This window comes from Artemia sp. Qi Xiang Cuo, chromosome 2, assembly GCF_049724085.1.
Source record: "Artemia sp. Qi Xiang Cuo chromosome 2, ASM4972408v1, whole genome shotgun sequence".
Classification (NCBI taxonomy): domain Eukaryota; kingdom Metazoa; phylum Arthropoda; class Branchiopoda; order Anostraca; family Artemiidae; genus Artemia; species Artemia sp. Qi Xiang Cuo.
Window position 1 is genome coordinate 71,112,768 of NC_142795.1, and position 27,559 is coordinate 71,140,326.

At 33.1% G+C, this 27,559-nt stretch overlaps 1 protein-coding gene across 1 annotated transcript; it reads left to right on the forward strand.

Annotated features, from left to right (window-relative positions):
• Positions 1 to 2,296: 2,296 nt before the first annotated feature.
• Positions 2,297 to 27,402, forward strand: Ufm1 (Ubiquitin-fold modifier 1). The gene is made up of 4 exons (XM_089108252.1): positions 2,297 to 2,404; positions 21,740 to 21,796; positions 23,630 to 23,760; positions 27,249 to 27,402. Exons 1-4 carry the CDS (start codon positions 2,400 to 2,402, stop codon positions 27,350 to 27,352), a joined length of 297 nt encoding a protein of 98 aa, XP_088964378.1. The 5' UTR covers positions 2,297 to 2,399; the 3' UTR covers positions 27,353 to 27,402.
• Positions 27,403 to 27,559: the final 157 nt, after the last annotated feature.

A 27,559-nucleotide genomic window follows, 5' to 3' on the forward strand; every position in this document is an offset into this window, starting at 1 on the left:
ATTGGAATCTTTTTATTTTCTCTTATTTTATCTTTATTTTCTCTTGAAAAAAAAATAGAAAAAAAATATCATGAGGTATTTTCATGATAAAACACATCTGTTTTGACCTCAGGTGGCTTTATGTTGCAGCAAGTTGCTAGTAGTAGTTCTAGCTTCATGTTGTTTGCAAATCATTTGCACTATATCTTAAACATTTTCAGATATTTTCTTAATAAAACGTAGTTGTATTGGCTTCTTGTGTCCTTATGTTGCAGTGAGTTGCTAGTAGTAGCCATCAGGATAAGGGTTGTAATTGATGCCCTGGGGCCATATAAGGTGTTTATAGAAAGTGTTGTCGTGGAAACTCAAAAAGGGCTCATTCGATTGGAAATCGAATGCCCTAGTGCCTTTTTTAATAGTCGAAAGTGATTGGAAGGCTTGACATTTTTATAGTAAAGATTGATGTGGGTGTAATTCCACATGTTATTGTTTAGACCAGGGCACTTCATATCGAAGGAGTTGTCGTAGGAACTTCGAAAAGGACTCATTCGATTGGAAATAGAAAGGGCTGATGCCCTTTTTAATAGTCAAAGTGATTGGATGGAAACTGATCCCCCTCCCACGCCCACCCTCCCATTTGCCTTCATGTTTAAAAACTAAATGTTGCCTTAAGATTAAATCAAAATGCACTTTATTAATGCTAATTCCCAATAAAACATCTCAGCAGTATCCCAAGAACGACTGAGGGCATTATGTTCAATCTTTTGGGGTTACTTCTGCTCTTAAAATTTAACCAAAGTAAAATAGCGTAAGTGTATCCAAGTTATCAAAGAAAGTAAACAGATTTTTTTTCGAATGGTATCAAGTTTTCCATTTCAGGTCAACTAGAGGATTATGAAACTAAATTAAACGCTACTATTTGTGTCCAGATTTTTAAGTTGGTCTATGTTGTTAAAAATTGCTGAAATTTTTTTTCCAGCATACAAATAGCAGGCCAAACTATAAATTCTTAAAAAAATGAAAAGATTTCAAGCATTATTTTCTTTTTCCCTGAAAAAACTATGTCAATATAAAACGAACAGAAATTAATTTAAAAAACTTTGCCCACAAAATAATTTTTTCAAAGAAAAGTAAAGAACTCTATTAAATAAAAAATGAGCAAAAATAAAATTAAATAATCGACCAAGCGTGAAACTGCCACAAATCAGCATCGATTAATAAATGAAACCCAAAACGAACAGAAATTACAATAAATAGCCGAGTGAAGCTCAAAACGAGCAGAAATTAACATAAGTTGGGCTCAAAACCACTATGCCTTCCAAAGGCCAAAACATAATTTGCACTTTACTGACAAAAAATGCAAATGAATGAGCATTGTCAGTTTAATATACATATACTGATATTTAGTAATCAAAATGTTAATATTATCTGATTTATTAAAGGTATAAAAGTAAAAACATTTATATTTTTTCAGGAAAGTGCAAATTATGTTCTGGCCTTGGGAAGGCATAGGGGTTCTGAGCCCAAGTCAGATACTTATACAAGTGTCTGACTTGTATACAGTGTTTTTTTTATGTTGTTATTTGTTTTTTTCACTTCCTTTTCGTATGTATTTGATGAACAGGAGATGTTTGAACTTCAAACTTTGAAGGTTATACACACATTAGCCCAAATCATTAACAAGAAGAAAATGACTAAACACCGGATTTTCTAAGAACAATGCGATATTAAACATATACACCACATAGGTTTCCGTGGGTCTAGTGGCTAAGAATGAGAAGTTTACTTGGTCTGATAGACGGTGAACATTAACACTTTCTGCACGGCCCAACAAATTCTTGTTTTGTCATATTATTCTTGTATGTTTTCAGCCAACCATTTTTAGTAAAATCCTTACTAAAATCAAGTTGAGGTTGAACGTGCTTGGTGAAGTGGAATTTTTATCATTACTTTTAATCAGAAAAATCGGCGTACCGTGACGTGCTGCTGGTCAGAAACCGCTGGAACGCCACCACCGATACTAAATCACACATTTGCCGCCGTCTTGTCGGCGTGGCGCGGCTTCGGGTACTAGTCTGGAATTCCGGTTTTAGGTATAAATTCTCTTCCTTCTTGAGCAGTTGACGGCCTTTGAAAAACATAATGTCTTAGCTCAGGATGCCCAACCTGTCTTTTTGGTGTAAAACTTATCATTATTGACCACAAATTTCTGGTGATTTTTTTGGTGATATTTGTGAAATACTGCTTATTTCTGGTGATTTTCTTGGTGAAAATCTGGTGATTTTCTTGGTGAAAAACTAGTGATTTTTATTTGATTGTTGCGGCAACCCTGCTCAGAAGCAAAAATAGAAAGACATTTAACTTAACCTAAATCATTCTTCAATTTGTTAATTTACAAGTCAAGCCTAAATAGTGAAAAAATGGGGTAAGGCCAACTCTTAAAAACACCTTGTTTAGGCTAATTGACCTTTTTACAATCTTAGGAAAGGATAGCCTAGGCCTAATTTCAGAAGTAGGCTAAATCTAGCCTAGACTACTGCTCAAATGAGGCATAAGAAAAGTATTGAGCCTCATGCCTTATATCAATCCTGATTTATAAGGTTTTTAAATTTATTTTTTTATTTTAAACAAAAAAATGGATTAAGCCATAGGCTTGTTCTGTTACAAAATGACAATAAACAAAAAGACAACAAACAACAATTGGACCCCTGGGTAATGATTGATAACACAATAACAAATAAGCTTGATAGGATCAAGAGATTAAAAAAATAAGCAAACACACCAGAATACACAAAGAGATAAATTTAAGGGTAAAATTTCAGTTTAGCTAAGCTACTTTTTGCTAACTTGGAATTTGGTTATGTTATGAAAATGAGACTTTCAGAGATGGGTCTACAGACCAAAGTTGGTAAAATTATACTTTAGCTACTTTTGGCTATCTTGAAATGGGGTTAGGTTAGGAAAATGAAACTTTCAGGGATGGGTCTACAGGCTAAAGTAGGCCTATGTCCCGGGAAGATATTTTGAAGTACCTACCTCTACTCCTCCCTCTAGAGGGTCCTGAAATGGTAAAAATTTAGAATTGTGGCCCCTGATAAGGAGACATGTTAAGAAAAAAATTCTTACTTTAAAATATGTATAATGATCCTATCTTATTTATTATCCAAGGGGAGAACCTTTATCATCAAGTCTTTTCTCATTTTCCCTTCCTTTTCCAGCTTCATTATAATGCGTAAATCTTTTGAAATTGCTGCTATAAAAATTGTTTATTATAGATAGCTTTTTTTCCTGGTCATTGTTAATTCTGTTTTTTTAATGATAGATAAAGCAGTGGCAAAAAAATAATAATATTGCTATAAACACACATATACATACAGAGTATATACCCCCACCCCCCTATTGTGCAAATAAACAACCAAAATTGCATTCTGATTCTAAATATAACCTTCATTGACATCACAAATAAATTGTTGATGCCCCCTTGATTTGCTCACATTAAGATTAGCCAGTTTTTGTGCTGTCACTGAGGTTTTATTATTTGAACCAGTTGGGGAAATATTAAGTGTGAGTAGTAAAATTTACAAAATCTTGCCCTCTACATAACTTTTTCACCTATTCAGAAAAACTGATTTTTGTTTATTAAACTATGTAATTTTTAAGCTTATTCAGACTATATGGTGAGATCAGTTTTCTAATGTTTTTTATAAGCTTCACATGGGCACCAGAAAGGGGGTGGGGTGGCCCCTTGGAAATTTGGGACTACATAGTAATTATAAGGAAACCAAAGGACAAAAAGCAGAATAGGGAAAAATCATGGAAAAATGTTTGTTGCCCCATTGTTGGCTGCCTGCCAATAGATTTTGACCCTTAATAAGGAAAATATAAGTTCTAATTTGTGACTGAGTGACCCCTAACAAGTTTTCCACATAAAATTTTTCTATATGATTTGGTTAGAGCAAAAAAATGAAAAAAAAAATTCTTCATATTAATGAATGACAAGTAAATAACAATCCTTGTCAATAACAAAAGTATAAGAGCCTACCTATTGATATCATTCAGTCAAAGAATCAGCTTTTTATGGTGATCCATAAAAGCTTTTTATGGTGATCCATAATATGTATTTGTTTATTAGTAATTAGTGCAGTTATTAGAACACAAGAAAGTTCATATAATAATAGAAAACACAAGGAAAATAACTTAATAAGGGGCAATTTTGGTAAGAATATGCTGTCAACTTTTATTTGCACTTCAAGAGTACCCATGAGCTGATATATGAAGCCACTGTAATCAGAAATGTTTCCCTTGGACAGAATGCTGGGAGTTTCTGTATTTTCCCCCTGAATGGATTTGTTTTATGTGTTTTATTATTAATTTTTTTTTGTTTCTTAGAGTGATTGTTTTTATCTATTTTTCACTTTGAAAAAGATTTATTTTTTTACAGTTATGAAGTATAAAGGTGTCAAATATACTGGCTTTTGGCATTCAAAATTAAATTAAAAATATTTATTTTCTTAATCTTAGTTTTGATGTTTTACTTTGAGCAAACTACTTTGATAATGTGTTACTTTTTATAAACACTGAGTCTAAAGGCATTAAGTATTTTGGTGTTTGATAACCAAGTTCATAACTGTCAATATTGTTAAAAAATATCCATCCAACACTTCAGCATTGCTCAACAGAACTTAATGTTGGGAGTTTGTATCTTAGTTTTTGTAAGTAGCCTATTGCTTTCTGTATTTTTTGTAACTAATTATTTTTTTCATTTTTAAATCCTTTTACTTTAATTGACATATTTCTTCCATTGCCTTTAAAAAGTTGTTTGTCTCTAATCTTCATTAAATAAAGAAAATTAAACAAGTTTTTTAAACTGAAACTGCATATGAGGGGGCCAACCCCCCACATATGCATAATAATTTCTGTTTGTTTTAAGTTTTAATGTTGATCCTTACTTCCAGTTGAAAAAACTTGTTTTTTTTTATTTCTGATTGTTGTTTAAATAACACCAGGATACCTGGCTCCACCTCTAAAGAAAAATCCCCCTCCTCATAGAAATATCCTCTGTACAATTGAATCCTGGCAAAGATTTACCCTGGACAATTACCCTTAAAATCTCCATGTGTAAAATTAAATCAGCAAAGAAAAAGCAAGACATATAAAGAAATTTTGTTTATGAATTCTTGCAAATTCATCCAGTGTAAAATTTCTTATTAAAATTTCACCCCTCCCCCCTGGAAACTATTGAAAATTCTCACAGGAGAAAATTTGTCCTCCCCTCCCCAACAAAAAAATGTATGCATGCTTCCCAATGACAAATAAACAAAGGACAATTTTTATAATTTAAAAGCCTTTCCCCAGGGGCTGTAGGGGGTCATTTTATCTCTAAAGACATAGTTATCAGGCCTTTCAAAACTATGCTGAAGAAAAAAGCTATCTCAAAATTTTGATTGTGCAATTTTGAGAAAAAAGTGATGTGGGAGGGTGCATAGTTGCCCTCCAATTTTTTTGGTCACTTAAAAAGAACCCAAGAACTTTTCATTTCCATGAAAATGAGCCCTATCCCAATGTTTTAGGCCTACTGTGTAGATACTATCACCCTTGGAAAAAAAACAACAAATAAACACAGATCCATGATTTATCTTCTGGTAAAAATTCTACATTTTTGCAGATATGAGCTTGAAAGATCTACAGTAGGGCTCTTTGATATGCTCAATCTGATGGTATTATTTTCATTAAAATTATATGACTTTGGGGGTCTTTCCCCCTTTTTCTGAAAATCCAACAAATTTTCTCAGGCTTTTAGATTTTTATGGGTAAGACTAAACTTAATGAAACTAATATATTTGGAATCAGCATTATAACCCAATTCTTTTGATATTTCTATTGGTATCAAAATTCTATTTTTTAGAGTTTTGCTTAATATTGAGCCATGTCACACAGTTTCATGAAATGTAATTAAACAAATAGAAAAGGTTTTTCAACTAAAGTAAGGAGCAAGTTTGAAACTTAAAACAAATATAAATCACTCTGTATGTAAGGGAGACTGCCCCCTTTTCAACACCTTGCTTTTTAGTGCTTTGAAATTTTTTTTTCCAATTGCAAATTTTCTTAAAAAATTTGGAAAAAAGCCAAACTTCACAGTAAAGAGTAAGGAGCTAAGGAGGAGACAGTCCCCTTCATACAAAGAATAATCTGTTCAAATAAGTTTCAAATCTGTTCCTTGCTTTTTGTTGAAAAGCTCATTTTTTATTTAATTTCTGATTCTTTTCCTATTCATAGGCTACCCAGGTCTAACCAAGATATAATTTGAGGTACTGGTCCCTTAAATCCCTGGTGAATTGCTTTTAAAATTTGTAAATCAATAATTGTACATTGATTTGTACCATTTTACATTTAAGTTTGCAATTTCAATTTTGGATAAAATCTGAATATACTTAAAGTACCAAGGACGCCTGAAATGAAAACTAATTCATTAAATTGGTCAAGTGCAAACTTACACAGCCATATACGTCTTAAAATAGTGTGAAAAACCGGTAATTCATTTTTTAAGGAGAAAGATCGCCAGTTTACATAATGTATTCCAATAGGAAAGTTCGTGGCCAATTTCAAAAATAAAGAACGTGTGCTGTTATACAGCAGAAAATGACCAAAAAATAAATAAATCAGCATATAGCCTTAGAAAGTGTTGTTTTCATGTATGTTCTGGTACAACAGAAATCGGAACCTAGTTCAGCAAAGCTCTTTTCTTTGAAAAATACTTTTAAGGAATGCTTCTTGAAAAGAGCTTGGCTAGACTAGGCCTAGTCTTGACGTTACTAGGATTTTTGGCATTCCAGGATCTTTTAACCATGAAGCAGTTTAAAGGTAAACATTAATGATTCTAAAAGAAAGTATCAATATTTAGGCTACCCTATTGGTAGTTTTGCAGACTTAATGACTTCCACTGATAGCCTACCTTATGTAGGCTAAGGTAAGACACCTAGTAGGCTGTGTGATTTGCTTGAATATTTTGATATAAATCTACATCATAGTTATTATATAATAATAGTATATACCTTTTATGCTTTTTTTATATTAGAAATACAAATTGCTTGGGTGAGCACTGTTTGACTATTAAAGTCATTGGTTCTCTAAGCAACTCTAAGCATTGTTGCTCTAAGCAACAAATATTGTCATTTACTCTTATATAGAAAGCACAATAAAGTCAACCAATAGACAATATTGTGTTTCCTCTAAACATGGAGAATGATATAAAGTCTTCTGTATGACTTTTTAAGCATCAAATTATTATAGAGATACATGAATAAAGTTATACAGAATACTTTTTGGTTTTCTTATTTAATATATGATCCATTAAAATGTCATACTAAAGAAATTACATTAATACACTGATACATAGAGAAAACATCAAAGTCATACAGATGACTTTTAATAGTTCCAATTGTAGTCCTGGCAGCTTGGTGGTCACATGTCAATCCTAAAACTTAGTCAATCTACCTGAGACTTTATGTGGCCAGGAAAATTAGGCTTAGGATGCTTCTTCATCAGCAAGTTCAGTAGAGATTGTCTGTTATGAGTCAACCCAAAAATCTTAGTCATCTCTATTGTAATTCAAGTAGACTTTCCAAGTAGGCCTGTCCGCCCAGAGTCTAAGTCAGTTTGACCAAGTTTTAGGATTAACATGACCACTAAGTCACATGGACTTGCAGTCCTCAGTCAGACAACCCAATTTGTAAGCCAAGACAGTTACACTAAAACAGAATTAATTGAAAATTGGTTGACTGAAAAGTTGCCTGGCCTTGTGTGCAAACAAGTGGCATAGGGTCCTCCCACCTAAAGTCTTAGACAGGCAACCCAGTTTATAAGCTCAGACAGTTACACTAACACAAAATTCATTCAAAATTGATTGACCCAACAAGTTGCCTGGATTTGCAGGTGAACAAGTGACATAGGTCTAACTGCCTAGTCTCAGGCAAGGGCAGCTGAGTTTCAGGATTAACATATGAACATCAAATTGCTTGGACTCACAGGCAAACCAGCAACCATAATAATAATAGATTGAATTTTCAGAATATATATCCTATAGGCCTTCTAAAAATTATGGGTATTTACTAGTGAAAAGGATGTCACACTGTTATACTAAAGCAATGCAAGAAAAAAAGGTACTGTTCTAATATCTGGGGAACATAAGAGAAGTGAAGTTTGGTTAATGCTAGTTAAATAAAACAAAATAGGATAAAAATATAATAGTTTAGAAACAAATTTTGGCTGTATATTTGCACATTAGGTGGGTGGGGGTAAAGCTTAGCATACAATAAATACATAATCTAAACTAACCTGGGTGCCTTCTTCCCTCCTAAACTCCAAAAAACTATAGCTTGAATATAGTTTGCGGGGTAATAGACCCCCTGTTTATACAGCGTAAAATATGAAACTACTAGGCAATATTATCTGATTTTTGCTTTTCCCGAATTGCATTCTTGCAAGTTGCTCAAATATTAGAACAGTAAAAAAAAATTAATGGAACAAAAACTTGAATTACATTAAGAACAAAATCTGAGAGTTGTGGCTTCTCTGAATGACAAATGTTGATAAAACAAAGCAATACTATTAGATCATTATCTCTCATTGTTTATTATGTAACATATATCATTGTATTATGAATCGTATAGAATATATTATTCTATTGTTTGTACTTGGCAATGTAAGCTGTTTATTCTAATTCAGCATTAGGCCATATAATTTTTGGGTGCCAATTAGGTGAGGGGGGAGCAGTTGCTTCAATTAGACTTTGAAAAATACCTTCTTCTTTATATTTTGCAACTTTTTATTTTATCATGACTAACTGGTTATTTTTTCGCCATTACATTTTGAGAATTGGAATCACTAACATAATTACTAGATACAAATCATCAGCACAACTAGGTTATATTTTGTTTAGCGAGGAGCCTGAATTAAAGACTCATACTTAGTTACTTCATAATATATAAATTATTATAGTTAATAGACTTTGAAGTTGATACCACGAGCCTATACTTTACTCCCCCCCTAATATGGAAGCATATAGCCTAAGTCAGCTTGAATGATTAGTCAGCTACAAATGACCTATTTTTCTCCCAAGCAAGTTATTTAAAGACGCAAATTTTTGAGCATAGGGTTACTAGGTTTCTATGGGCTGTTCTGAGCCTTCTAGCCCCTTCAGGGCTCAAAATTAATACTCCCTGTCAAGTGATTATTTAATTATAAAAGAGCATGAAAAATACTCATTATTTTGAGTTGTGCTGAAATGCTAAATTTTGTTGAAAACTGCAGTCTAGGCTATGTACCAAAAATATGGTGTTGATTTATAATTCAGGGTATATTTTTCACCATTATGGAGGGGGGGTCTTAATAAATTTAGTTATATATGGATTCACAATGGAATTCTGATTATACGTGTGTCTATTTTTTACGCCAGACCACCTTAATATTAAATTAGGCTAATCAGAAAATTTATCTCTTTTGAAGTGGCCTAGTCTAAAGAATTTTAGAGCGTTTCTTTATAAAGGGTGATAGAACAAAACTAATACAAAGGTGTTCGAAAACTATATGCTTTCCTTTGTAAGCTAATGAGCCTAATTGTGAAATAGGCCTTGGTTAACTACATTTCTTTAGGCTAGGCATAGGCTAATATACATGAAATGAAGCATTTTTTATTCTATTGCTTACCATGATGATGAATCTTCAAATGAACTTCTCGGCTCCTTGGGAATTGTGCTATGATCTTGGACAACAAGAGAAGCTACATTGGGTGTCACAAGAGGCTGGAACTAGACCCCAGCACCGGGCCGATGAAGGAAGACTGGTGGCGGCGGGGTCAAAAACAGCAGAACGCGCCGCCGGCGCGATCATTGTTGACCACAAGCATTAATGTTTTCATCAGTCTTTCTCAAATCACAGCTTAAATTTACAACAGATTCGAGCCTATTCATGAGTTCAAAAATTCGCAAGTTGCTGGCTGGAAACTGGTCGTTATTCATCAAGAAAAATAGAAATCTGGTAGAAACGAAATGCCTGTGGCGTTTCAGAACCCTTGCATAATACTAGTAGTTGAAGTATCTATTAGCTATGTATTCTTAACATAAATAGTTACCAAAATTAGTAGTTTTTTTCATTGAGTATTACTGCACACAAAACTTCAAATACTGTATCACAAAATTCGTCAGTTATCTGGGTAAAAACTTTGAATATAGCTTTGAACTTAGGAGCCTAATTTTGTCATAATGCCCTTTGCCTATTACCTTTGAAACAGTTGAAATGGGTGACTTTGATTGTTTTTTTTTTGCTCTTTTGGATTCTTGAAAAGACATCTTGTAGCCCATTAAAAACTGGTTTTTAATAACAATTTTTAAAAAAAAATGCATTTTAAAGTTTTGTTTTGGCTTCTTTATAGAATATATGTCATGTAGGCTAAGGCTGAACTGCTGCTTTTTTATTGCTTTTGGCTGCTCTTTTGGATATGATTCGTTTTTTCTTTTGGGGATTCATTCCAAATTATAAATTTATAAATATCTAATATCAGTCAAATTACAAACTGCATCTAAAAGGAGTAAATTTATCAAATTGAAAAATACATAATGAACACTTCACATGAGAACACTTCAATTACAATGAAACAAAAAACACTTAATAGTTTATTTGGTATGAAGAAAAATTAAGTGCCAGCTATTTTCTGGTAAAAAAAATGAAAAGTTCATTGGTTTTAAATGTAACTAAATGAAATAATATGCAGACTGAAGTAGCTCCAGGAAGATGTTGAGATTTTCATCCTAGTCTGTCACTTTTAATCCAAGCAAAATGATAGGATACTTAGTATTAGTTATTGAGTTAAGCTTTGATTTCCAAATGCTCACAAAAATTACCAAATTTAAGAAAGTCGCAACAATAAGTCACCTGTGGTCATAATACTCAAAGACTCCTCTTTGATTCCCACCCTGGCTCAAAGTTTCTGCTATGGTCATTTCCACAGAAATCTCCAAAGAGTTTCTTTTTAAAATAGCTTTCAAGCGTAGTTAGGGGTATTTATAGCCTCTTTTGCTTTTCTTTAAAGCTTTGAAAAAAGTGTTATAATATTCCAAATGTTATATTTGTTGTATTTGTGCATATTTTTGGTAATCATTTGTGGGGTGATCGAATTTTTTAAACCACTGTAGATACGTAAGAACGTTGCAACATTTAGTACCCTGAGGTCATAAGACTGTCAAAGACTCCTCCTTGAACCTCCCTAATTGAAAGCTTTTATTTAAACCTGGCCTTTTAATGTAACTTCGGTACTGGAACAAGGGTGCCATTGTCACTCGAGCGCAACGTTAGATGGGGATGTTGATATTGCTTTCGTCACACCAATTCGTTTTAGTGTGAATCTGCCTGGTACTTATGAATGAATGTTTTCAAATTAAACCCGTTTCATCAATAAGAAAAAAACGAGTAGGACGCATATGTCCCTTTCCCTTTGGGCGATAAAACCATGCAAGGGCTGTATCAAGTATAACTCACGAAAATCTTGTTAATTTTTGTCAACTTTTCAACTTTTTGGCATCCCTGCTTTCAATAAAAAAAAAAATCAAGGTACTATTACTTAAATATAATAGCTCCCTATGTCCCCCCCCCTCTGGATACTATCTTTATAGGATACCGTATGTGCTTTAAATAAAAACAATATTTAACTTATTGGCACCCCTGCTTTAAAAAAAATCAGGGTATTATGATTTAAATATTATAGCTCACTACCCCCCCCCCCCCACCCTCTGGATACCACTTTGATAAAATGCCGTCTCTGCTTTAAATAAACAAAAAATATATTTTTGGGATCCCTGCTTTCAATAAAAAAAAATTCGAGATATTATTATTTAAATGTAATACTTCCCCCCCCCCCCTCTGGATGCCGCACTGACATGATACCGTCTCGTCTTCCATCAGCACAACAAGTTAGTTAATATTTAACTAAATCACAATATAGTTCAAACAAATACGCAAAATAGCGGTAAAAAGCTTTGTGTTCATTGAAAAAAATTGTGTGTATGAGTAAGCGAGTACAAAGACAACAACAAAAATGTCGAAAAGATGTCGAAAGTAACAAAAGAGACGAAAATTAATGAACAAAAGAGTAGTGAAGAATTATGGTATGCCAAGTAATATTTGGCAGGGAAAGTCACTGGTGATAAATCGCTAGGGGTGGCACCGTGATTGCGTGGATTTTCGGGGAAATACCCGAAAATTCGGGGATAGTGCAAGCCCTGCTTGATTTCTAATCAGGAAAATCGAAATACAAAACCACACGAGAAGGAAAAGCTCCGAATTTGCGGTTGACGCAATAAAGAATTGCCGCAAAATTAATTTAAAGTCGACCGAACGCCGCCACCTCTGTCGGCGGCGGCGTACCTGCGGCGCGCCGGCGGCGTTACGACACTTCAATGGAATTCAACCGGGCCTCTTGTTGGCGGTGTTTGGTCGGTCCTTCGGGGCGGCGTCGGGGTCTAGCTGGAACAAGTATCCTGAAATGGTATCTTGCATACCTTCTAGTGCTTGGTCATCATCAAAAATATTTTCTGACACATAAGAATAGTCACTTTCTGAACTTGAGGTCATATTTTTTCACGAAATATATTTTCACTAATATGTATAACAATCAACAGATTTTTTAAATTTGAATTTTCACAAATGAAAAACTGTTTCGGATTCACAGGAAATAGTTTCCGCTAATATTTTTCAGCTCTGCAGTTTATGATTGTTTTATTATTGATAGCACTGTTTTGCGAATTTAATCAATCTTACAATGCTTATAAGAGTTAAACAAAAACTCGTAGGCAACCCGGATTTTCAGGTATGAGTAGACCTAAAATAGATTAAGAGGGCTAAATATGTTTTCATTTCGGTGTCCTTGGTACTTTAAAAAATTGGCGATGAATAGTAATTTTGGTGAAAAGTCCTTGTTAATATTATTACTAAAGAATTTTGGTTGGATGAAAAGGAGGATTATTGTTTGGATGGATGAAAATTCTGTGAGAATTTTGATCTTGTACATAACTGATTCACAACCTCTACAATAGGATTTTCATATTGATAAATACATTACATATATATATTTTTTTTAAATACATTTAAATACTTCATATAAATGAAAAAGAAACATATTACCATTGAAAATTGCTGAAAACTAAGTTCCTAGCAGAATTTGCCAACCCACAGAAATTTCATGGTGGGGCCGAGGATGACCAGCATTGCCTTTTTCACCTCTGTGCTGGTAGATATGGGAATGTAAAACATTAGCTGTATAGAGAAACATTTTAATTAATTCCTACTCCCCCTTCCTCTCTCAATATTTACCTGGAGCCTCATGAAGAGTAAGCAGTTCGTCCATTAAAATGTACTTTTGGAGGAATCTACCCTACCCCCACCTAAACAATGACTCACACCCCCTCATTATAGCTGATATGCAATTACAGATCACCCATCATAGCATAATTTCATTACAAACAAAGTGAATCAACTTGGTTAAATCCACTACTGCCACCTTGTGGCATTACTTCTTTTGCAACTGGAAAGCCGAAAATACAGTTATTGATACTTTTAAATCAATTAGCTTCTCAGGATTTTAAATTGATTGCAAATTCGTCCTCTTCGGGGTAAATTCGTATTTTGGTGCCGTAAACCATCTAAACTGTCACTCAACCACCACTGCTGTTTTGGCATCTGCCCCCCCCCTGGAAAATTTTCTGCTGGTGCCCTTGAAGCTTCATAGCAAATTTTGTTAGTTATGGCATATGAAAATGCTGAATATGGCTATTTTATGATTTTACCTGTTTGTTCCCATATCCAGGGGCAAATCCCCAGCATTTGTTTTGGGGGGGGGGGGGCAAGAGAGGTCCATATCCAGATAGTTAAGGGGCATGGGATATATAGTAATTTTTTCTCTGCATTATTGGAGGGGTGCAACTCCTCCCTCCCACTTATGTGGAGAAAAATTGAGGCAACTGCCTCAACTTTGCAGCATTTGATCAGACTCAATATCAGTCAAACAACAGAGGTGACAGGTGAAATAAGTTTAATGACATTTGTAGAAGGGAAAAGAGCAACACATAGCCTTTTGTCCAGCATGCATTTGTTGAATGACTACCAGTTTCCTGCTTAATACACTATTTGGAGATCTGTTTTTGATAATTTACACTCACTTTTAAAATGTACTTTTATGATGAGTTTTAGAAGTCAATGTTTCTTTAAGTAGTAATTTTTTACAAAAGCTTAGAGTTGTCCCAAGAATTGTCAACTCAACCCAGAGAGAAGAGGGGCAAATGATCTAATTTTCAGGACCCATACCTCAATTTTCTACAGTTGATTGAACCATTGTTCAATTTGTCAATTTACAAGTCCAGCCTAAATAGTGAACAAATAGGGTAAGGCCAACTCTTAGAAATACCTTATTTAGGCTAATTGACCTTTTAGAATCTTACTAAATGATAGCCTAGGCCTACCTCCAGAAGTAAATCTAGCCTAGGCTACTGCTGAAATGAGGCACAAGAAAAGTATTGTGTGCTTCATGCCTTATATCAATCCTGCTTTATAAGGTTTGTAAATTTATTTATTTTATTTAAAAAAAAATTGGAATAAGTTGTAGGCTTGTCCTGGTACAAAATGACAATAAACAAAAAGACAACAAACAAAATTGGACCCCTGGGTATTGATTGGTACCACTATAACAAATAAACTCCATAGGATGAACAAATTTCAAAAATAAGCAAATACACCAGAATACACAAAGAGATAAATTTGAGGGTAAAATTCTAGTTTAGCTAGGTAACTTTTTGCTATCTTGGAAAGGGGTTAGGCTAGGAACAGATGCAACTTTCAGAGATGGGTCTACAAACTAAAGCTTGCCCTGGGAAGGTATTTTTAAGTACCTATCCCCACTCCTTCTCCCTCTAAAGAGCAGTGACATTTGATTACCTTTAGAAATCTTTGTGCTATAAAAGCGAAACCTTGCAAAATAGATCTTCTGCTTAAATAAAGGGTGTAAATTTAGGACCACTCCCCATCATAAGGACACATGTTGAAAAAAACAATTCTTACTTCATAATATCCAAAATTATCCTAGTTAACATATTTTGTGGGGGAGCACATTTATCCTCACTATTTTCCTTGTTTTTCCAGTTATTCAATATTTTGTCTTTTCTCCAAGTCCTGAAAATCATTTTTAAAACAAACACCCAAGAGCCATCTAGCTAATCTAACATATCCAAACATAACCTAAATTTTTTAATATTAGCCTATTTGTATCTTTTTGGTAGATGGCAGTGATGCTGTTTAATTTTCATATATAGAATATTTTTAAACAGATAAAGCAGTCAAATATCTTTATTTTTCACAATTTTGTTAAGAAAAATTGTACAACAGTGAAAATAGTGAGTTTACAGATGCTCCCCCTGGAAAATATGTTAATTAGGATTATTACACATATTATGAAGTAAGAACTGTTTTCTTATCATGTCTCATTATGACCAGGACTGGTCCTAAATTTATACCAAATAAAGTACAACAAAACTATTTCCAGCTTCATAACTTTGTTCAATCCTAATTTATGAGGTTTCAATTATCTACAAATACATATCCTAAATTTAGAAAAAGAACCATTGATATATGGCCAAAAATTCTACTCAAATAACAGGAATTGCAGTTTCAGAACTAAAACCATAGACAAAGAAAGTGATAACTGAAAATCAAGGTAAATTGTTGTTTTGTCAAAATTTGGTATTTACCTGTCAAGTAGGCAAATTTCTAAGGCTTAAAAATCAGAAGAGGGTTTACATAGAAGCTTGGCAATACCTTTCCAGAGTATTTTGCCCTGGATTCATTACTGAAAGTTTCATTTTCCTAACCTAACTCCTTTCCAAGATAGCAAAAAAGTAGCTAGACTAGAATTTTACCAAAAAAAAACTTTATATGGCTCAAAATTTTACTGAAATAATTGCATTGTTAAAGGTAAAATTCTACACGACAAGGTTTTGTCTACCCTGGAATGTGGACTAATTAAGTTAAGAAAATAAAACTGTCAGGAATGGATCTAAAGCCTCAATGGTCATCCCAGAATATATTTTAAAGTACCTACCATCACCTCATTCCACCCCAAAGAGTGCTGACCATTGCCATCCTTTTACAGTTATCATGTTAAAAGTGGAACATCAAAAGATGGATTTACTATTCAAATAAGGAGCAAGAAAAGTGTTTTGAGCGTCATACCTGAGCTTAATCCTGATTTATAAGGTTTTTATGCCCTTAGTACACAAGGTCCCAAAAAATCATTTTTTTTAAAATTGAAGATAACCAATATTTAGATTATTTGTAAATTGGCAGTTTTCAACATAATTTATCTACGGTAAAAATAAATACATCACTGGATGTCTTTTCATATGCTTGTTCATAGTTCAATAATTGTTTCTGGGGGAAATTCCATTTTGAGCCATTAAAGGGGAACCAAAAGGTACAGTCCATAGAAACCAAAAGTTTACAAATTTGTAAAAAAAAATCTCTCCAGTCAGAAAAAACTACCATTTGCAGCAGCTGATTTAGGAATGGTGATTAGCCTATTATTTTTCTTAGACTTAATAGTAAAACATATTGAAAACAAATTTGTCAGAAATTTTTAAAATGAGCCTAAAAACCCTTGAAAATGACTTAACAGCAAATTGACATCATTTATGAGAGGCTTCTTGCCCTTTTTAAAAATTTAGATTTTTTTTTTTTCAAAATAGCATTCTAAGGGAAATAATAATCACTATTTGTGAATCCGCTACAAGAGGCTATTTTTTCTCATTATTCGGTTTTTTTTTTAGGAACATATTTTAAAACTTTTGGTTATCACAGGCTGTTTTGATCTCTTTAGCCCTTTCAAGGGCTTACAATGTAATTTACCACAAAAGCAATTATTGAATTGTGAAAGAGCATGAAAAAGGCATCAAATGACAAATTCACTTTTATCCTTGCTAAATTGTGTTGTAACTGCAAATTTACCAGGTTGTTTAGCAAGGGATTTGCTCTGATATTTTACTGTATACTTAATTGAAGTGCATAGTAACTGCCCCAAAGGATCATCCACCTCCCACCACCAGGTACTTCATCTTGGAATGGCATGTGTGTTGCACAGTTCTGGCATGCACCACCTGGTGTACATGATTTTTAAGGAGAGGAAACCCCTCAAACTGCCTGTAGAGTTTTTCCATCTTTTGTAAGTAGGAGGGTTCAAAACAGAATGCAAAACTTGCAATAGATTTTGACATTTTTCACAATCATTTCAGTAAGAAAGGAAATATGCTTAACTGTAATTGGTTAGTATTTATTGTAACCTTGGTTCAGAAATCTATTTTTATATGAAAAAATATGAAGCAACAAACTGCACACAGCCCAATATTGCATTTGGAACAAAAAAAACATGTCTCCTTTCTAGTTGTTTTCCTGCTGTCATTCCTCTTTGTACAGCACACTGCACAATGCATATTTTTAAAAATACAAATGCAAAAAGGAAGGAACTCCGCTTTTAGTTATTCACAAAAAAGATAATTACAAACAATCATTCAAAACGGGAGTGTTTAAGCAACAACTTGTCAAAATCACAAAGCAGGAAGTTGGGCATATTAGTTGTTGTAACATCATCTTTTGAACACCCAAGTCAGACTTGGGCTTGCACAAAGTAGCCAGTTTTTGGAGCCCTAGTGTGACTTGGGCTTGTGTGTTAAGGGGTTAAAGATCTGTAAATCTATTTTTTAAATTCATCAAAATAGCCTTGATACCTTATGCCTTAAAGTCCTGCTGAAATAATTAGGATTACATTATCATAAACTTGAGTCAATGAAAAAGAGAATAATAACCCAAAATTAAGTTTGAATATTTTTTTTTTTTCAAATCTTAGATTGGTTTTACCAAATCTTAGATTTAGAGAATAATTGAAATCTCAGATCTTAAGGATCGTCTAGAGAGACCATGTCATGAACACCAAGATTCATACCCAGACATTGCCTCTGTTGTGAGACAGCAAAGATAATAATACTCTATATATATCCTCTGCATGCCTGATAATAGAGTTCCAGAAATGTTCATCCACCAGCAACCAGAAGACTCCTGTCACCAAGAAAGACCAAAAGAAGCACCAACATACAAATATAACTGAAGAACCTTTGGTAAAGCTCTAGCTAAACGGCTATTGAGAAGTAAGTATGTTAAGAAACAATTCTTACTTCATGAAATGCAGAATAATTGTACCTAACACATTTTGACTGCAGCTCCATTATACTTTACCCCCCTATGTGGTCAAATATATAGCCCAAATTACATATTTCGAAGGCATTCTGACACCCATCACTCTTGTTTTTCTGGTTCTTGTTTCATTGCTGTTGATTCAGTTTATTGGGTACACAGGTTGAAATAAGAGAGATGCACTTACAGAATGCATGGGAAATATATAATTTGGGCTATTTATTTGAACATTAGGGGAGGTTGGGGGTGAAGTATAATGGAGCTGCCATTAAACTGTGTTAGCTACAATTAATATGCATTTAATAAAGTAAGAATAGTTTCCTTAACAAGTTTTCTTCTCAATAGCCCCTAATTTAGACCTTCGCCAAACCTTTTAGACAAGTCTTGTCTCAGAGTGGGAGGAAATCTGTGCAGCAGTGCACTTGAGGCAGTATTGGAGGCTACTCACTCATTCCCTTTGTGGTCGTGGAAGCACTAGGAGAGTTATAGTCTAAGGCCTTAAATAGGTAAATGCCTTTATCTATACAGCTCTAGAAGTAAGGAAAGTGTAGAGATAGCAGCTTTATAATGCCTTCCCAGGGTGTAGTTTAGGCCCTAGATTCATTTATTGAAAGTTTAATTTCTTTAACTCAACTAATTCAAAGATAGTAAAAAGCCCCTCAACTAGAACTTTATTGTAAGCATTTATGATTGTTTTAAAGTAGTTTCCAGAATTTTTAGTAACCATTTGATACTGACAAATAATAAGGAACAAGGTGTTGCTTTAAGGGCTCAAAATATAGGCTAATTTGTAATGAAAGCAATTCACATATTAAAAAACAAAACAAAAAAAGATGCTTTGAGTAAAGTTTTCACATTCTGTCTAGCTTAGTAATAAAAAAAAACCCAAAGTTTGCCATTATAATTTATCAATGTCAAGCCTTGAGTTCCTATGTTTGGCCTCACAATATAAATTAGTCATAGATACCTTTCATTTCATTGTCTAACACTTACGAATACACTTGCTTCTAAGGGTGAAAACATGCATCTTTAACATATTCCTAGCCATTCTTGTATTATGGGTCACCATAATGCACATACAATTGCTGCAAATTTTCTAAATATTTTCAATGGCTAAGTAGGAAGCCCATCCCCCTAAGTGATGTCTCAATGAAGAGTTAAAAGCACAAGACAGTGGCTCTTCAGGAGGAAACTACATTATAAAAAAGATTAATATTATTAGATTCCCCATATTGACAATATTTAAAAATAAAAAAATCTACTCTGACAATGCACCCTACCCTCCTTAATGATCTTAGGTATAATAGAGGTGGAATTAATTTCACCATCCATTTATTGTTTCCTGGTAGTTCATCTTGAATTTTTAGAACAATATTCCAAAAGCTTCCTCCAGGTTTCTTGTTGCTCACCCGTTTTCTAGTGTTTTTCATTACAATTAAACCCGGAAGTCTCTCCAGCAACATGACTTAAATGAATCTTTTTGCTTCATTAAATTCAACAGCACTGTCAGCAAAAGGTATTTCTGTCTTGGTAGTCCTTTTGTGTATAACCTTTTTAAATAAATCTTTAACAGTGTCTTGGGTTTTGATCATACTATTAAGTAAAGGAATATTCTCCAGAGTTTGTTAGCGTTCAACTCTTAATCCTGATAGCTTAACTAAGGAAAGTTCTGAAGCTAGTTCAACATTCTCACTTGACAAAAGGTTGACATGACTTCTCAATTCCTTGGCTTCTTCTTAAACATCTCCTTCTTGAAGTTTATGTTCTCTGCAGCTATGCTTTTTCCCAGTTATCATAGCAAGGTTAGGTGAAATTTAGTTGATTGAAAATTTTACCAACAGTGAAATTTCACAATGTCAAACACATAGTGCAAGTGGGACTGATTTTGCCATTCATATATTGATTCCTGGCTGGTTAGATTGAATTTTAAAATCATAATTCTAAAGCTTCTTCCTGGTTTCTTGTGCAGTACGTGGTTTATAACTATTTTCATAGTGTTTTTCTGTATAGATAAACTTGGCAGTCTCTCTGATATTTCAACTTTAATGAAGCGACAAGCCTATGGCTTCCTCCTTTATTGAATAAAATAAATAATAAATAAATAAAATAATGATTATTTACCTACTTGAAGGAAGAAAGTTTGCATATAATGTTAATATAGCTACAACTGATAGCTATTATCCAAAACAACAATACTCCTTAATAAACTATGGGTATCTCAGGCCATGACACAAAATATGGGTAGCAGACACAAAAGTCATGCTACCCATACTAAAATGTGATTTTCCTTGTTTTTCAGGATGGTAAGCTGTAAACTTCTAATTAAAAGTTGTATATTGTTACACATTGATCAGATATCTGAGAATTTGTATTCTTTACCATCTTTACCCTGTTTGGGCCAAAACTTTTGTTTTAGCACAAAACTTGGCTTTTATGCAATCTATTTTATTCCTAAGAAGGGCACTATATATTCTCATTTTTGGTTAAATGAGCCTTTTCCTGATCTACTAGAACCACTGGTTTAACATGATCACATAATCATTTCAGTTTGGTGTCATTTTTGAGGAATCTCAGGCTCTTTCTTAAGTTTTCTAAACTTGTGTCTTGTTACTAAAAATACTGTTCAGCTTAATCTTAATAATAATTACTTCTTGAATAATAATATTACATGGTAAATACTTGTCACAAGACAGCTATATTTTAAAACCTATTTTTTAATTTTAGCTACTAATGGCAACAGTTTGCTCATTACTAGGTTGTAGCTACTGCTGCAACCATGAACAAGAGGAAAAAAGGTAATTTAACACCTTAAAAATGCCAAATGAAGCTATGAAGCTGTAATCTTATTAATTTCTAAGATTGAAATTTTTTTCCCATATAAATTTAGACAATTTGTGACTTTGGCAGTAAATTTACATGGTTTCAGTTGATGAAAAGATAGATATATATATATATATATATATATATATATATATATATATATATATATATATATATATATATATATATATATATATATATATATATATATATATATATATATATATATATAATGATGATGATGTCATTCCTAGGGTTGGAAATAAATCTGGGATTTCATTCAACTCTCATTTGTTAGATATCTTGAAAAGTATTTCATTAAACTCTAGAAAATTTATATTTATAATGAATGTGTTATCACTGTTCAGTCAAGAAGTAAATTATGCCTTGTCTGTTATACTTCATATAAATGCAAAGAGTAGGGAGGAGTGGATAAGAGAGAGATTTTTTGTTATAAGATAGACTTTTAATGAAATTAGAAAATTTTAAGTCTAAATCACACTTCTTGCTGGTGTTGAGGCTTGCCCTGAAAATTCTTTCGAAATTGCCATAAATATTCTTTCTTAAAAAATGGTCTTTGGATCTACGTCAACAGTAAATTTAATAGCAATATTGAAAATGACCAATAAATAATATATTCTACTTCCTTTTTTTCTTTCAGATCCAAGGTGACATTCAAGATTACCCTTACGTCTGACCCAAAACTACCTTTTAAAGTGTGAGTTGTGATTTTTGTTTACTATTAGTTCAGTATGAGTGAATTCTATCAGTTACTATTTGCTGCTGGACAATTTCCAAGTATTTTAGAGTCAGCCAAACATAAAGAATCATGGAATAGAGATTCCATTTCAAACGCATTCAAATATGCCCATGCCTCTTCAATTCTGCTTGTAAGTTTTGAGAAAGCAGGAAGGCTACATGACCTTGATGTTTGTATAAAACAAGCTAATATTAGCATATCAGCCTTGGAAAATTCTTACGAAATGCTGCTTGAAAGTTTTTTAACTAATTATTGGTTGACTGACAAAATCTTAAAACTGGTTTTACAAATTGCAAAGGATTATATCTTGGAAGATGATTTGTCAAAAATGGTCACAAAAATAAAACTTCGAATTAGTATGTTGGAATCTAATGCTTTGTATGCAAATGAAATGAAGTTGATGAGCTATATTATTTTGCAAAAACTCTTACAAAACCCAGAAACAACCATAGCAATTTTAGAAGAGTCAAAGGCGAATATAGAAATTAGACTGTATTTATTATTTAATAAGGATTATACATGCGAAAATATGCAAATAGTTCAAGCTAAATTACTTGAGTGGTTTCTAGACATCTGTTTGCCAAAGAAAGCAAAAGAACTCTTCACTGAAGTGGTTAAGCAGGAACCAGAAAACACTGTTTATTTTTGCAAGAATAGTTTGTACTTTTTTGAGGAGTTTATATCTTTTCTGAAAAATCTTCCAAATAGGAAATTTGACATTAAACAAATTATTTCTCATCTGGAGGCTATATTAGAACTTGGCAACCATGTCTATGCAGAAGCAGTTATGGAGCTGATTAGTGACTGTTCTAAAAAAAATGTATTGTGGAATTCTGTTGCATGTCATTTTAATACTTTTGATTAATTCACTTATCAAATCTTTAGAGGGATCAAAAGGTATCCTAAAGAAGTAGGGGTGCTGTGAGGTTCTAACTTGGGAAGGGTCCAGTTCATTTTGGACCTGGTAACTGGGGAGGGGTCAAACTATGAACAAAATTGTTTTAACAGCAATTATATAATAATAAGGAAATAATTTTGGAAAAACAATGTACATTTATATCTTTGGGAGATGGGGCCTAGCCTTGTGTAATAAGCCTTGTACAATGAGCCTAGCCTACGTAGTAAAAAGTGTAGTTTTGAAAAAAAGGAAAATGTACATTTCTATCTTTGGGAAACCTCTAATGTTATCAATAAAATTTCCCCTAAGATGTTTTCTTTGCATGTCTTTTCATTTAATTGGCTAAAGATGGCATGTTTCTTGCTTTTTTCCTTATATCTTAAAAGACTATTTGAAATATGAATTTCCAATGCAAATTTTGGCTGACATAATTTTCTTTGTCTGTAGTCTTTATAGTCCTTTATTTCTTAGCTTATTTTGTTTGCTTCAAAGTATTGGTTTTCTTTTTCTTTTGAAATTTTATGACTTTCTTTTTATTTTAAGAATTTAATCTGGCCTGTTTCTCTATTGTATTCAAATTAAGAAATCAAGATTTTAATATTTAGCCTCTTTTTTGGATTATAGCTTTTTTCCTTTTTTTTATTGTTTCTGAGGTTTTTTGCCTTTTGAATTTTCTTTTTTACAACTTGCTGTTTGATTTAGAAATTTAGGCTTATATGCATCTTTATCGGTTTGATATTTAATATAATTAAGATTTTAAATTATACTTTGTCACCTTTTATTATTTTTTTCTGCTGTTTGTTGAACACTAAAGTTTCTGGCTGGATGTTGTAGCATAAATAAACTCATAGTTTTAGTTAACCAACGATTTCCAACAATCTGTACACTTTTAGTTTGAGTGTTCCTGAGGCAACACCTTTCACTGCCGTCTTAAAATTTGCAGCAGAAGAGTTCAGGGTGCCTGCAGCAACATCTGCAATTATAACTGATGATGGCGCTGGAATCAATCCACAGCAAACGGCAGGTTAGCTTGCAAAATTTGTATTACTTATAATACAAATTTAAGTATAAGAGTGCCAATTTTTTTTAATTCATGTTTAACGTGATTGGCAGGATTAAAATAGATTAAGAAGCCAATGCACGAGGGTTATGCCCCCTCCCCTCACCCACATGGTTATGTCATGAATATTACGCTCTCCCCTGAAACCTTGAAATTTTAACAGCTTCTCCTATAATTTCTTGTATTGTCCTTTTAACCCCCTCTCCTAATTGGCCTGTCTTACACTCTTCCCAATCACCAGAATGTTTTTAGTTGTAGCTGTCTCTTGGCTACTCTTTTACTTTTGAAAACTTAGAAAGTTGGTTGATACGGTGATTCAGCTATTAATTTGTGATATATTTTAGATACAATGGGGAAAGCAGCTGAAATATGATAAAGTGTTTTGATACAGAAAGTGCACTCTGCAATCAACCCCCTCCCCTTCTGAGTACCAAGCAATACTGTATTGGTCAGAAAATGCTTGTATTATTATACTTTTATTGAGAAGGGTGAGATCTCTGTATCTCCCACATGATTACTTAGAAACTCATTATTCTGCTGGAATTTTGCTAAGATTCAAGAATGCTTTTCTTTTAAGTAATTAAAAAAAATTTTTCCACAAAATAAGTTTTTCAAAAAAAAGTAAAGAACTCCATTAAACAAAAAATGAGCAAAAATAAAATCAAATAATCTACCAAGCGTGAAACTACCACAAATCAGCATCGACAAATAAATGAAACCCAAAACGAACAGAAATTACAGTAAATAACCGATTCAAACTAAAAACGAGCAGAAATTAACATAAGTTGGGCTCAAAACCCCTGTGCCTTCCCAAGGTCAGAACATAATTTGCACTTTACTGAAAAAAATATAAATGTTAATACTTTTATGACTTTAGTAAATCAAATAATATTAACATTTTGATTACTAAACATCAGTATGTGTATGTTAAACTGACAATGCACATTTATTTGTGTTTTTTTTTCAGTAAAGTGCAAATTATGTTCTGGCCTTGGGAAGGCATAGGGGTTTATGCCCCCTATGAACATGAATATGCCATATGCCCAAATTATGCCCCGGGGTATAATTTAAAACCCTTGCCCTGAGGGTTGTGGGGGAGTGACCTCCTCAAAAACATATTCTCTATCTGGAAATCAACTACACTGAACAAAATGGCTATCGCAAAATTTTGATTGTGTTTGGGGGAATGATGGACATGGGGGGGGAGCTAGTTGCCCTCCAATAACTTTTGACTATTAAAAAGGGGACTAGCCACTCCAATTTCCAATCGAATGAGCCCGTTTCGAAGTTTCTACGACAACTCCTTCGATACGAAGTGCCCTGGTCTAAAAGCAAGAAAAAAAATAAAGTAAAAAAATAATACTTTGTGCCAACATCGTTCTTTACTTACGCAGCGCTATTGTGCTGCCTATGATAAACGTAGATTGTTGAGGGTTACTGGCTAAATAATAAGTATATATTTACAATTTTTCTTCTAAACATCTTATTAGTTAGATAATGGCCATTTCGTGTTTATAATATCCCGTTACGGGAATTCTCCTTTTAGCTGGCCTTTTCGAGGAGAAAGCAATAACTTTAGATTGTTTGACCATTACAATGAAACTTAGCAAAAGTAAGCTAAATATCTCTTTTTTTGTAACCATTGGACTCTTTAAAGTAATTTTTGAACAATTTAGCTTTCTCTTTAAAATAATTTCCCATCTTTTTGTGCTATATTTTTAAATAAACTCATAATTTTCACTTTTTCTTGAAGGTTATTGCCAATTTCAAATAAAAATTTGTGGGAAGCTCTATTTGCTTGGTGACTTTCCACTAGTCGAATTTTTTTCCTTATGTAAAATTTTAGTGTTACAGTTTTACTTTTGTTTTCGAAGGAATCAGAATCAAATACTAATCAAATTAGGGTAACTTTACTATTATTCTCCATGACCACTATATAATGCTGAATTTACAGGTGCTAAATTTATCATTTTATTCTTCTAATAGCAAATGAAATGTTGCTGATTCTGAAGTTGGTCTGTCATCCCCATATATACGACGTTACTATTATTCTCCATGACCACACTGCCTTTTCTATGACGAAATCAATAAGAATTCCAAATAGGGATAGGTCCTTTTATTAGACAGTGAAACGAAAATATAAAACAATAGGTCCTGGAAGAATATTCAACGCAGTATTACAAAACTTAAGAGCAGTTAGTGAACTTTCTAAGTCAATGGACCGGTAACCTGCTTTGACCTGCAATTTCGAAGATACTTGCACCACCTTTACTCAACGCAGTATTAAAAAATTCAAGAACAGTTAGTGAACTTTTGAAGTCAATGGACCGGTAACTTGCTTCGACCCGGAAGTGATTATTTTGTTTAGAATCAGCAACATTTCATTTGCTATTAGAAGAATAAAATGATAAATTTAGCACCTGTAAATTCAGCATTATTTCATTTTTAATTAGGAGAATATTCAACGCAGTATTACAAGATTCAATAACAGTTAGTGAACTTTCTAAGTCAATGGACCGGTAACCTGCTTTGACCTGCAATTTCGAAGAAACTTGTACCACCTTTACTCAACGCAGTATTAAAAAAATTCAAGAACAGTTAGTGAACTTTTTAAGTAAATGGACCAGTAACTTGCTTTGACCCAGAAGTGATTATTTTGTTTAGTATAAAAGCAGTTTGTTTTAATTTTGATAAGTTAGTAACTCTACTGATGATGATGACCGACTATGTCATCGAAATATTTAGAGTCTTTGTTTTATATTTTCGTTTCACTGTCTAATAAAAGGACATATCCCTATTTGGAATTTTTATTGATTAGGGTAACTTGTATGATATACCCCCACCGCTCAAGTTGTTCATGTATTGGCGCATTGTAAACCGGTTTCTTTCACTAGTTTCTTTCACCTTAGCGTGAGAAAATCCAAAGAGAAGTGACAGAATAGATGGGAAATATATAGTTTGGGCTATATATTTGCAAATTAGGGGGGGGGGTAAAGTATTTGGATATTGTGAAATCAGAAACAATTCTTACTTCATAATACGCAGAATAATTGTAGCTAACACATTTTGCATGCAGACCCGCTGTACTTCACCCCCCCCCCCCTAATATGCAAATATATAGCCTAAATTTGTTTCTAAAGTATTATATTTTTTTATCATTTAGCAAGTGCCTAAATTAGTTTATTGTTCTTTCTCTTCTTTTTTTTATTTTGCAACTTAGAAGTTAAAAAAAAAAGAAAGAAATGCACCATGCAAAACCACCATTAGCATAGAAAGCTGCTTCTCTGTATTTTCTTTTTTTTAGTTTATAGACTCTTTTTGTTTTTCAATTTTTCAACTTTAACATTCTCTTTGGTTTTATAGGAAATCAATTTAAAATACGTACTATTTGTTTCTCCCGTGAAATGTTGTCTATTTTAATAATGGTTTTTAAAATAGTCCTTATTTTTTAGGTAATGTCTTTCTGAAGCATGGATCAGAGCTAAGGCTCATTCCTCGTGATCGCGTTGGTTTTACAACTACCCACCATTCCTCCTTAAATGTCTGTTTGTTTTGATTGTTTCCTTTTTTAATAATTTGGAGTAAATGTTTTATGGATGCGGTTTACTTGCAAGGACTTTTTTTTGCTTTGTATGACAGCAGTGACTTTTTCTTCTTCTATTTAGCAAGGTAAGGATCACTGAAGGTTGTCGAAATTTAAGTTTAATAAAAAAAAAAAGAAACTAGAAATAGACTAGGCAAAAAGAGATAGAGAATATAAGTT

Coding starts and splice junctions, on each gene's coding strand:
- Ufm1 (XM_089108252.1), top strand. Junction 21,797..23,629: donor CCAAAACTACCTTTTAAAGT/GTGAGTTGTGAT, acceptor GTACACTTTTAG/TTTGAGTGTTCCTGAGGCAA. Junction 23,761..27,248: donor CAATCCACAGCAAACGGCAG/GTTAGCTTGCAA, acceptor CTTATTTTTTAG/GTAATGTCTTTCTGAAGCAT.